Source organism: Lampris incognitus, chromosome 12 (assembly GCF_029633865.1).
Source record: "Lampris incognitus isolate fLamInc1 chromosome 12, fLamInc1.hap2, whole genome shotgun sequence".
NCBI classification, from domain to species: Eukaryota; Metazoa; Chordata; class Actinopteri; order Lampriformes; family Lampridae; genus Lampris; species Lampris incognitus.
Genome location: NC_079222.1, coordinates 27,789,323 through 27,801,128, shown reverse-complemented (window position 1 = coordinate 27,801,128; position 11,806 = coordinate 27,789,323). Strand labels below are relative to the sequence as shown.

The window sequence follows — 11,806 nt, the reverse complement described above, 5'->3', positions numbered from 1 at the left end:
TGTACTACTCACAGAGGATTGATTGGGGTGTAGTTGTAATCACAGCATTGTAAGATTGCAACAGATGTACTTACTCTTGCCCCCTCCGACTCGATTCAGGCATGGTCCTTCCCTCTTCACATAGATGGCCTCTTTGACTCCCCGTTCAAACCAGCATTCCTCCCTATCAAGGATGTGCACATCCTCATCCGTAAAAGAGTGGCCGCTGGCCTGTAGATGGGTATAGACTGCAGAGTCCTGGCCTGACGCTTTAGTCTTGTGCATTGTGCCATCCTCTTGGCAAGCATCTGTTTAGTTTCCCTGATGTACAAGTCACGGCAATCCTCCTGACATTTAACAGCATACACTATATTGCTCTGTTTGTGCCGGGGGGGCCAATATCTGGCACAGTGTGTTTTGGGGTTTGAAAGCAACCAAGGCACAGTATTTGGAAAATATGCATCTCAACTGTTCCAACACTCCTGCCACATATGGACTCACCACTGGTTTATGCTTAGGCAGCTGTTGTCCTTCTCCTCTCTTCGACTGGCTGGTGCACTGTTTGGGCGTCTTCCCGGCTTTGACAAACGGCCAGTTAGGATAGAAAGTGATGTTTGAGACATTGTGCATGAAGTTAAGGGCTTTTGGCCTTTGGAGTTCTGATTTCCAAAATGGGTTATGGGCTCAGCCCCTGTTGTTGGAAGAGTCTAGTCAGACCCCTGGCCTTGGTAATCTTACAGTAAGTCAAAATATGTAGCTCATTTTGATCCCTGCAAAATTAGGATGAAGCACTAATTCAAGCACTCTAATGTAATTCACAAACTTCACCAATATACTTGTTTTTGAAACTTAATTTCCAGGAAAATGAATGCTAGAGTAGGAAACCAATGACTGGAAAGTAGTCTTTTCATTTAACTACAGAAAAAACCAATTGTATAAATATGTTTTCTGAGATGTTCATACTTACCAGTGGCTGGCATAATGCATGTATAAAAATATTGATATTTTTCATGTGAATAGATGCAAAATTTGCTTCTCTAATCATTTAAGGGGAACACATCCCCCATTCCCCAACAGTTACATCTGTGGTGGGAAATAAGTTTAAACTACTTAAATTATTGTACTTAAGTCAATTTTACATAAGGATATTAGTATTTTTGTTTGATGTTAAAGAGTATTAGTAACAAAACTTGGACTTTTTTTTTCCTCTATTCATGTACGTATTTACATATTTGCCCCTGATTTTACTTGAAACTTATTTAGTTTTAAACATGGGAGCAGTGAGTACAACAAGGTGTGTATTTGGAATTAAAGACTGAACATCCTCAAATGTACCTTCCACTTTGTAAGACATTCATTTGATGATCTAGAAATGGGCCATCCCCAAACTGTGAACCTGAAATCCTATTAAACACAAAGTGCTAAAATAGTAAATTTGAAGATTAAGACAGTAAAACAGTGTTTATGTACATCCAAGTAAAAATTACTATGTATATATTTTTTTTATAATGGTCCAAATTCTTTATGTAAAGATTTAAGGTTGTCCTATCTGGCTATCTGTGCAGGCCAGACCAGTCTTGAGAGTTGCTCAGATTAGTCTTAATCAGTTGATTAGATCTGACTTCCCTCCATTTGAAATTGTTTTCAAAGGCTCGCAGGTCCAAAACTGGACCAGCCACAGGAAAGTAAACACTTTTATTCATCATCCTCAATACAACTAACTCTGCCACCACTGCTCCTGCCATTCCTTTTTTCAAGTTGCTGCTTCACATAAAACTTGCTGAACTCAGTCTCCAAAGCTCTGATTGGACCATTAATGGACATTCCCATGCTTTTTTTTTTTATTCTCCCCTTTTTCTCCCAAATTGTGTCCGGTCAACCAGCCCACTTTTCCGAAATGCCCCGGTCGCTGCTCCACCCCCTCTGCCGATCCAGGGAGGGCTGCAGACTATCACATGCCTCCTCCGGTACATGTGGAGTCGCCAGCCGCTTGTTTTCACCTGACAGTGAGGAGTTTCACCAGGGGGATGTAGCACATAGGAGGATCACACTATTCCCCCCAGTTCCCCCTCCCCCCTGAACAGGCGCCCTGACCAACCAGAGGAGGCATTGGTGCAGCGACCAGGACACATACCCATATTCGGCTTCCTACCCGCAGATACAGCGCGGAGATTCGAATTGGCGATCCCGTGTTGGTAGGCGACGGAATAGACCACCATGCTACGCGGATGCCCGACAGTCCCATCCTTTTGAAATCACTCTCAATAAGAAGGAATCAAAACCCTACTGCCAAAAACTCTTGCTCGCAAAGCTAATATATGACCTATAAAAATTGAAATGTAAATATATTAGAATCATTTCCTCTGGTAAGGTTAAATGCAAAATGATTCACTAGGCTGTAATTAAGACTTTTTAAACATCAATTGTTCAAAAGATAGTTAATAACAAAGCATATATCCTGGCTATCATTTCAAAAAAATTAAAATATAAGTCACTCAAAATGAAAATCAGCCAGAGAAGAATGGATTTCTACATCCTTAAAAACAGAAAGGTCTAACAACACATTGGATCATCTGTTACTTTTCATGACCTTCTAAGGATGAAGTTAGTGTATTATTAACCTCTGTCTTCTTCCATGGTGAGTTGCTCACATATTTATTCTTGAACTTAAGATCAGTCCAAGTCTTGTAGAGCAAAACAGTCATGTAGATGCAGCTCACCATGTCAAATTTCACACAGCCTCTCTACTGCGTCAGTCTCTCTGTATTACTTCATTACTTGATCACAAAGCCAGTGTGGCTAAAGTGTCAAATTGTTTCATGTCTAGCTCATTTACACTATATACTGTACACAATAGGGATTAATTGATAAATAGTTTGAATTCAACATTGTCTCAGAGTTGGTCTATGCACAAGTCATTTTGGAGTTTGGACCTGGGTGCCTTGAGGAAGCAGTTGTTTACTTCTGTGAGATTTTGGATGTACATGCTGTTCCCTCACATAGCGCCAGGCTGTGTCTGCTATGGAAAAAGACAAAGAGCAGCAGTATGTGACACGACTACAGAGGCCAGCGCTGAATCAAGTCTCCAGTTGTTGCCACTGGGGTCATTTACCAACAACTTGCCATACCCGCCCCAGAGTTATAAATACAGACAATTACTGTGATCCACTCTGGGTCACGGGGCAACCGAGGGATAACACCCTGGTCCATTCAAACCAATTAATTCTCATCCCATAGCTAAGACTATTGCATGATGTGTTAAAGTGGACTGGCAGTGTATATAAAGAGTGTTTGTGATGCATCACAATACACAAAGGCGGGTTGTCCCAGGAACTCTTAGCTGTTATGTGGTAGTTTTCAGGGACTGTACCGGATAAACAAATAGCTGCCCTTTGGTGTGGTTTCTAGGTTATCAATCAAAGCTAGGATTGGTTCATCAGTCTGGTGCAGAGGAGTCACAGAGTCTGCAGTTTGAACATCTATTTGCTCTATTCTGCGGTTATTCCAAGGACATGGGGGATCAAAACAAAGTATTATGCCGTCCCATTTTCCGTCGGGACGTGAGCTGGGATCCTTTCCCTAACTGGACACAGCCAAGCCGCATCTTTGAGCAGGATTTTGGCCTTCCTCCTTTTCTGGATTCGAGTGATCTTAACTGGCTAGACTGGGCTAAAAGGAGACTTTCGTCTTTCTCCTGGCCAGGGTATGCATATTCTCCTCTTCTCAGCCCCTTCAATGGCCACCCCCATGCAGTGTCTAGTCAAAGAATGCAGAGACAGCTGTCCAGTGGCGTGTCAGAGATCAGAACAGGGCCTGACAGCTGGAAGGTAAATCTAGATGCCAACCACTTCTCGCCTGAAGAGATCACAATCACAGTGAAGGAGGGCTACCTGGAAATATCAGGTACTAGAGCTGTTTTTCTGATTTAAGGCCAGATGTAAGATAAAAAAGTATAAAAATGAGATTCAGGGCTTACAAATATTCAACAGCTTTTCATGTTCTGCACATATAGCACATCTGTACTGAGTTGATGACAAAATTTGTGTTGTACAGTTTAATTTAGATTATATTGGTTCCTCGTTTTAAGGTAATCACGAAGAAAGGCATGATGAACATGGATCAGTTTCAAGATGTTTCACTCGGAAATATAAGTAAGTTGTCTCCGAAGAGCCATGTTATTGAAAAAAAAGCAATGTTTTCAAGAAACTTGGCAAGTTATTACTGTCTTAATATGTTGCTGCTTATCCAAACGTAGCTGCAAATGATTTTTTTTCTTTTTAAAGAGGAGAGACTGATAGGATTAATGATAAGCTATAATGTAGCAAGGATAGGCTTGAATAAAAGACAAAGATTAAAAAAAAAATCATGAAAATAGAAAATAAGATATGCCTTGCTCAATAATCCAGGTAAGGAAATCACAGGAAGTTGAATCAGTTCATCTGACCTGAGGTCACTTAGGTGATGATGAAACGTTTCTCTCAATAAACCTTGTGTCCAGATGAACTGATTCAACTTTCTGTGAGAAAATAAAATAGTTAAAGCTTTTAGCCTCCAGTGAAAGTTCTACCAAAGCAGCTGAAACTATACTTCCCATGTATATAAGAACTACAGACAGCAGTTAACTGTATACCATGACTAGAAATAACATTTCTTCACCGTGTTTCTTGAAGGCTGCCACAGGGTGTGGACCTGCAACACATCAGCTCTTCACTCTCTGCTGAAGGGGTTTTGTCTGTGGAAGCTCCTGTTGCAGGAGCGACGACCAAACAATCGACCAATGAAATTGCCATCCCTATCCAGATTAGGCAAACGCAGGATGGTGAGAACTGAAAACAGCGAGCAGTTCCTGTCTTATCTTCACAGACCACAACCTAACAGCACTGTGTTTAAGGTTTTGTACAGCACAGCTTTGCACTATAATGTAACTAGAATTAGACTAGCGTCTTACAAAATGTGAACCATTGTAATAGCAAGTTTATCTTATGTCTACCGGGCACCATTTCACATTGTAATGGATTGTTGTCATTAGTATTTAAAGATTATTTGGGTCAATTATATTAGCATTTCAAGTTAGCATGTTTATGGCGAAGCACATGAGGCTCAACCAGAAAAACACATAACTGAATCATGAAACAAGTTGTTTGTAAACATTAATGAAAGCTATGGCTATTCAAATAGCAATACAGAGATGTATTTTACCATGTGTTCACATGTGTCAAACGTCTTTATTACTAAGAAAAACAGAGTTTTTGATGTTGAATTGTGCGATGAATTAATGTGATATTATTGAAAGTAATTTGATCTTGTTCTAAGTCTCATACGCTTATTTGAGATATGGCTAGTAAAATGGTCTTATTCCACTGGCAGGTAGTATTGCTTGTTTCAAGAAAAAGTACTTGTTTTATGATGATAAGACTTATCCTCGGAGCTGTTTACTAAACAGGGAATTAAATATTTAAACAAGAAACTTGTATTGAGATAATATCTTTCATTATAATAAATGTCTTGAAACAAGTCCTATTATCATATGAAATTATCAAAATTGATTTAGATTTTTTTATTTGGGATTTTCACATTACTTTGCAAAAAAATTGGAGCCAGAAAACGAGTATGAACAAATGATTGTTATCTGTAGTGGTTACTCATTTTCATTTCTCTTCTCTGTCCTGATCCAAAGCATCTTGTCAGATTTTCCTCAGGAGGGCGCCGTAGTTCATAGTTTAATTCAATGTTTGAGACGACGTCCTTAACAAATCTACACACATGACTTCTGATAAGCCTTTTGCCTAATATCCAAATGTTTCTTTTTCTTCGATGAAGTTATTCCCAATAGGGGTTTATCTATCGGTGTGTGTGTGTGTGTGTGTCAGGAGAGAATATATGGGAACACATGGCATAAGCAGACACCCAGGAACATGTTTGGAAACCCACGTGAAGGTACTAAGACCTCCTACTCTCATTGCAGATAAAACTCTAGCAGAACAACATGGGGCCAGAGAGCTCACCGAGATACTAGTTTATTCTTGCACTTCATAATTCAGTATACTGAAAAACACTGAAAAAGGTCAAAATTCCCATTTCGTTCAAAGAGCCAAGTCTCTGAATCTAGATATATATATATATATGGCTATAATCTAGCTGTTTGAATATAGCTGTTTATATGGCTGTTTTAATGAAGATGAACTTTCCTAAACAAAACCAGCAAGGCGTGGTTGTGTCAGGAAGGGCAGCTGACATAAGATTTTGCCAAATCAGTATGCGGATTGACAAGACCATACCAGATTTGTCAAGGCTGCATACCAGATTGGTCAAGGCCCGGGCTAACAACGGCCACCATCGGTGCTTTGCCCTCACAGGGTACTGATGGAAACAATAAAATCCACTGTGGCGACCCCTGAGAAACAGAGAGCAAGCCAAAAGAAGAATAGTCATGCAGAAAGACCTTTTAAAAAAAAAAGAAAAAATACAAAACACCTAGTTTTTAACATTTGTTTGACTGTCAACCATCTACAACCAAATGTAATTCATGAATGCCGCAAGTGAATATTTTTACTGTATACTTTCTAAATAAAATTTACTAATAATTGAGGTGACTTTTAAAAAGCCACAAAACACTTTCCATCAAACTTCCCTTGACACAGTTCAGTAGCACTGAGATTGTACACATAATAGTTAATATGCAGTTTTGAGGGGATGTGGTATCAATCATTTTAATGACTTAACACAAATAAAAGGTTAATAATTGAAATGTATATTAATTTAGTTTTCCTCTCTACATGGTCCAGGTCCTACATTCATGGTTCAAATGACCATGTACCATGCAGCAGCAACATGCTTTTCTGTGTCTGTGTGTTGTTCCAGATGTTCAAGGCCTTATCTGGAATGCTGATATTAGCAAATCTAGAATACTCATATTATCAAATCTGGAATGCTCATATTATAAAATCTGGAATGCTCATATTATAAAATCTGGAATGCTCATATTATCAAATCTGGAATGCTCATTTTATCAAAGAGAGAATGATCATATTATTTTTACATTTACATAAGGACTGAGATAGACCATTTGGAACTTGAATCTCTGTTTTCCATTGCAATGGTAAATCTTCCTCTTTGTATTCTGCGCATTTTCCATTAAAAGCAAAAATATGATAAAAACAGCAATTTATTCTTTGAAAATCTGTGACTGCTAACGTATTTACAACAGCTGTAATAGCAATGACATGAAAAGTGTGTCTAGATTGTCAACATTACTGGCAAGAGAAATATGAGGACTGTATGGTGGAAGACCAAAATGCGAGAGGGAGGGTACATCCTTGCTGGATATTTTCCATCACATTTCTCAACAGTTATTAAAACGGTTCCACTTACATATCCCTGGAGAGTAAATGCATTGTAGGTGGTACATTGCCATAGTTATTGCTTACTTTGGCCAGACAGTGTCACTATCATACAGTTCAGTTCATACAATCCTAAAAAAATGTGTTGACATGAGTAAATTTTAACATGTGAGCGGATCATGAGTGGTGCAGTTTTTGATAGGACATGCAAACCTATATAGATTTTTAAAACTTTAAGGTCAATAGACAGCAAGTGAAATGTGCGTGTGTGTAAATAATGAAACAATTTCTAATTATTTATTACATATAATTATTGAGGAATATTGTAATTTAAAAAACAAAGTATTCACACAGCTTGCAAAAGCATGTGTATTTCCTACTGTGGGGTTAGCCTGTGGAATGGTTTAGATGAAGAACTCAAGGAAAGCACAAGTTTAAATCACTTCAAAAAAAGGTACCAAAAATGGTTTTAAAGAGGTATAAGGATGAGGAGGAGGTCTTGCTTTTCTCATGACGATGATACCTTGGTGGCTGCTATTATCGTTTTTCCTCATTATTATTTTTATTGTTGGGGATCCCCCCCCCCCCCCAGTATTGTATCGCTGTCACCGTTCTTTGTTTAATGGGACACCATTGTTATTGATTTTATCATCTGGGTTTCTTTTTCACTTGTTTTCGGTATTTTTATTGCTTTAATTCCTTTGCTTACAAACACACACACACACGCACACACACACATACACACACAAACACATATATTAATTTCATTTTCTCCACTTTCTTATTTTTATTCCATTTTTAATTACTGTTATTATTATTATTATTATTTGACTCATTGACAAGGTAAGTCATCGAGTAAGGCATACTCTGATGTGTAAAAAAAGGTTACTAATGAGATTGTATAGATTGAGCATCAGAGAGGGGGCAGGACATCCTAAGCAGAAACTTCCTCCTGCTCGTTTTCGAACATGTAACGTTTATTTGTTTGCTGTGTTTAAAATAATTAAATATTGCGGTCTATGTTTGAAATAAAGACCTACCTACCTACGTTATTGAAATAATTATATTCATTATTATTAGTCATCTTTTAAAAAAAATATAATAATATGGCTAATAATTGTGAATGTTATAATTATTCAACAATAAATCAAAATAATGCTAAATAATTTAAACACACACAAACGCACAAGCAGCATCTGAAATTCAACGGTATCTGAAATTATCTAGTTGTTTGTGCTATTTTAAGCAATTACAGCTTAATTCTTCACATCCATGCAAAATCTTTCCGTCACACAGCTGCAACAGATTGCAGAATAAATACAAGGGAAGTCTGCCTGCCCCCACAATAGCTTCAGTGACCGGCATACCTTTTCCTCAATGATTTAGGTTGTCATCAGTTGTGGAAGCAAGAGAACACAAAAGTAGTTAATGGCTGGACATTATAAAAAAAAAAGCACTATTTGAAAATGCTGTCTACCTCTTCTACGCTAAGTTAACCAATATCCGTGTTCTGCTCCAATATGACAAATCACCACACTCTTATGCCTGCATGCATGCAGACATACACTTGGCCTTTGTAATTGTATGAATAAGTCACTGCAGACTTTGGATGTACTTTGTTGGGCAGTGTGCTACAGTAGAGAATGTCCGTGCAATAGTGAGGTAACATATGCAATGGTTTTGTAAACAGTAAACTTGTGCAAATGGAAGATTTTGCAAATGGCAGATTGTGCAGTCAGTAACAGTAACCATAACGAACAGGTATTGTAACAGTAAACTGTTGGGCGGCACGGTGGCCCAGTGGTTAGCGCTGTCGTCTCACAACAAGAAGGTCCTGGGTTCGAACCCCGGGGTTATCCCCCCCCCCCTTGGGGGTCATCCTCTGTGTGGAGTTTGCATGTTCTCCCCATGTCTGCGGACGGTTTTTGAAGAAGATCGGTTTCTGGCCATTTGCCAGAGTACATAAACAAAGTCCTTATGTGAAGAAATGACCATGAAAGGAAGAAAGAATGTGTGTATGTTGTAGGTGTCTTGGTTAATTTACGACGATGTTTATGTGTAGTGTGTGTCTGTTTGAGAGAGAGAGAAAGATATGTACCACAGTACATTCAACCAACAATAGTAACTAAATAATAGATTGATTATATATCTGATATGCATAAACCATAAACCGATCTTCATTTTCTCCGGGTGCTCCAGTTTCCCCCACCATTAAAAGAAACATGCATGTTAGGGTTAGTCCTCCTGTCTGTGCCCCTGACCAGGAGCTGGTCCCTGGGTGCAGCATGAAGCAGCAGTCCACTGCTGCTAGCTACACAGATCACAACTAGGATGGGTTAATTTCCAGTAACTGAATTTCCCCAAAGGGATTAATGAAGGAAACGTAATATGAATAATTTAATTTAAATGTAATTTAATTCAAAAAGTACAAATAGCAGATGCTGCTGTGCCCCTTGCAAGATGTAAGTAGATAGAACAGTTTGTGTCCGGGCTGGATGGAGTCCCTGATTATTTTTTTGACCTTCTTCAGGCACCTCCGGGCCAGTCAGGATGTTCTCAAAGGTTCATCAGTAAGCGCTAGTGAGGGTCCGTGAGGCCATGCCAAATTTCTTCAGCCTCCATAGGAAGAACAGCCACTGGCATGCTTTCTTTATTACAGTGTCTGTGTGAAGGGACCGAGACAAGTCCTCCGTGACGTGGACACCGAGGAAACAAGTTTATGCATATCGATTAAATCAGTTTTCGTCACTGTAATTATTCTAAATACAGCTATAGAGCACAACATGGATCATGGTGAGCTAGGGCAGCGTTTCTCAAACCTCTCCTGGAGGACCACTTGTCCTGCATGTTTTAGATCTCTCCCTGCTCCAACACAGCTGATTCAAATGATCAACTCGTTATAAGCTGCCTAATAACAAAACTGATCATTTAAATCAGCTGTATTTGGAGCAGGGAGAGATCTAAAACATGCAGGACAAATGGTCCTCCAGGAGAGGTTTGAGAAACTCTGAGCTAGGGGATGGGTCAAACAAGAACCACATTATTTTTAGCCATCAGGCCACCTGTGGGTGTGAAATCGAAGTTATTTCAGACATTGAGGGCAGCAACATATGCCTGTGTGGCTTCAGACTTGGACAATGTGTAACACTGCTTCAGCACAATTTTTACTGAAGCAGCTGTGAGGGTAAACCGATATATCTAGGACCAGAGACTGAGTTCGGAGGAGCAGTAAATGAATTAAAACAATGGCAATAATAGACCACAGACCTGAAAGTAAGTTTAAATGCCGGCTTGTTTACATTAACCAGAAAACATAAATGTTTCACAGTAACACACTCATCTGTATCACCAGTATACAAAACTAAAATAAATAAAAAAACACAACTTAAATCAGCACAAAGGCCTCATCTGAAATGTTGATATTATTAACACAAAGAAAGTTAAAACAAAACAATAATTAATGTTTAACAGAGAAACATTTTTAGACTTTGTCAATGAATATAAAATAAAAATTATGTGAAAAGTAAGGACTTTTTTTTTCAAACTGTTACATGAAAATATTAGTACAATTTGTCTTGGGACAGGCAAAACTGCATGCCACAACTTTTATAACCCCCAGTATTGAGAAACACAAAATTTACCAAAGTTGACGCGAGGGCTAAACCATTCATTCATAAAGAGAGCAGCCAGTTAAAACCACACTGTGCCAGGTATGTGGCCACCCCATAGTGTGAAACCACAGATTCGAATGAGATTACAGTCTGTACAAGTATAAACTTGTATCTCAACGTGACAAGTGGATGAACTCAATTGCCAAAACTGGGTAATAAAGTAGCTGTTGATGGATCATTCTTGAGGTGCTTGTTGAAAATGTGAAACCAGTAACACTGCCAGACTTCCCCACGGATATGATCTTGGATAATAAATTAAATCCAAATGAAGCTCATTGGCAATGTAAAAGCATTCATTTAGTGACAGCAATTCAAAACAGAGATAAATACATTTCCCATGCTGCTGCCATGAAGCTCCTGTCCCCCCAGCAATGTGGCTGACATTCAAAATAGACTGGTGGCTCTCCATCTAGTCTCATCTTTCAAATGGTTGTAGTTTTTTACGTGCGTGTTGATACTTCACAGATATCCGTTCCAGCTTATGTTCAGCAGTGTTGATTTGGCCTGGCAAGGATTTGTTTGGAAGGCACGCCGTCTTATTAGATGGCTAAAGACTTTAACAGAAAATTAAAGATATACCTAAGAACAAGACACCAGTATAACTTATCAACAAAACAAAAAAAAGTTATGTCCAAAAATATTTGTTATGCCCCAATCTACTTCCATGGATTTTCTTAGTTGACATGACAAAGTATTAAAAAGTATTAAAGAGGCATTCAAGAGGAATGCAAGTTCTTTATTCTTATTCATAACTGACATTATACATGAAGTGCTGCTACTTCCAATCTGTAAAAAGAAGACAGCAATTGTAATTGG

General features: G+C 38.6%; 1 protein-coding gene across 1 annotated transcript; it reads left to right on the top strand.

Moving 5' to 3' along the window:
* Nucleotides 1-3,491: 3,491 nt before the first annotated feature.
* LOC130121993 (heat shock protein beta-1-like) lies at nt 3,492-5,367 on the top strand. Its single transcript, XM_056290999.1, has 3 exons — nt 3,492-3,882; nt 4,067-4,130; nt 4,650-5,367. Exons 1-3 carry the CDS (start codon nt 3,492-3,494, stop codon nt 4,807-4,809), a joined length of 615 nt encoding a protein of 204 aa, XP_056146974.1. The 3' UTR covers nt 4,810-5,367.
* The last annotated feature ends 6,439 nt before the right edge of the window (nt 5,368-11,806 follow it).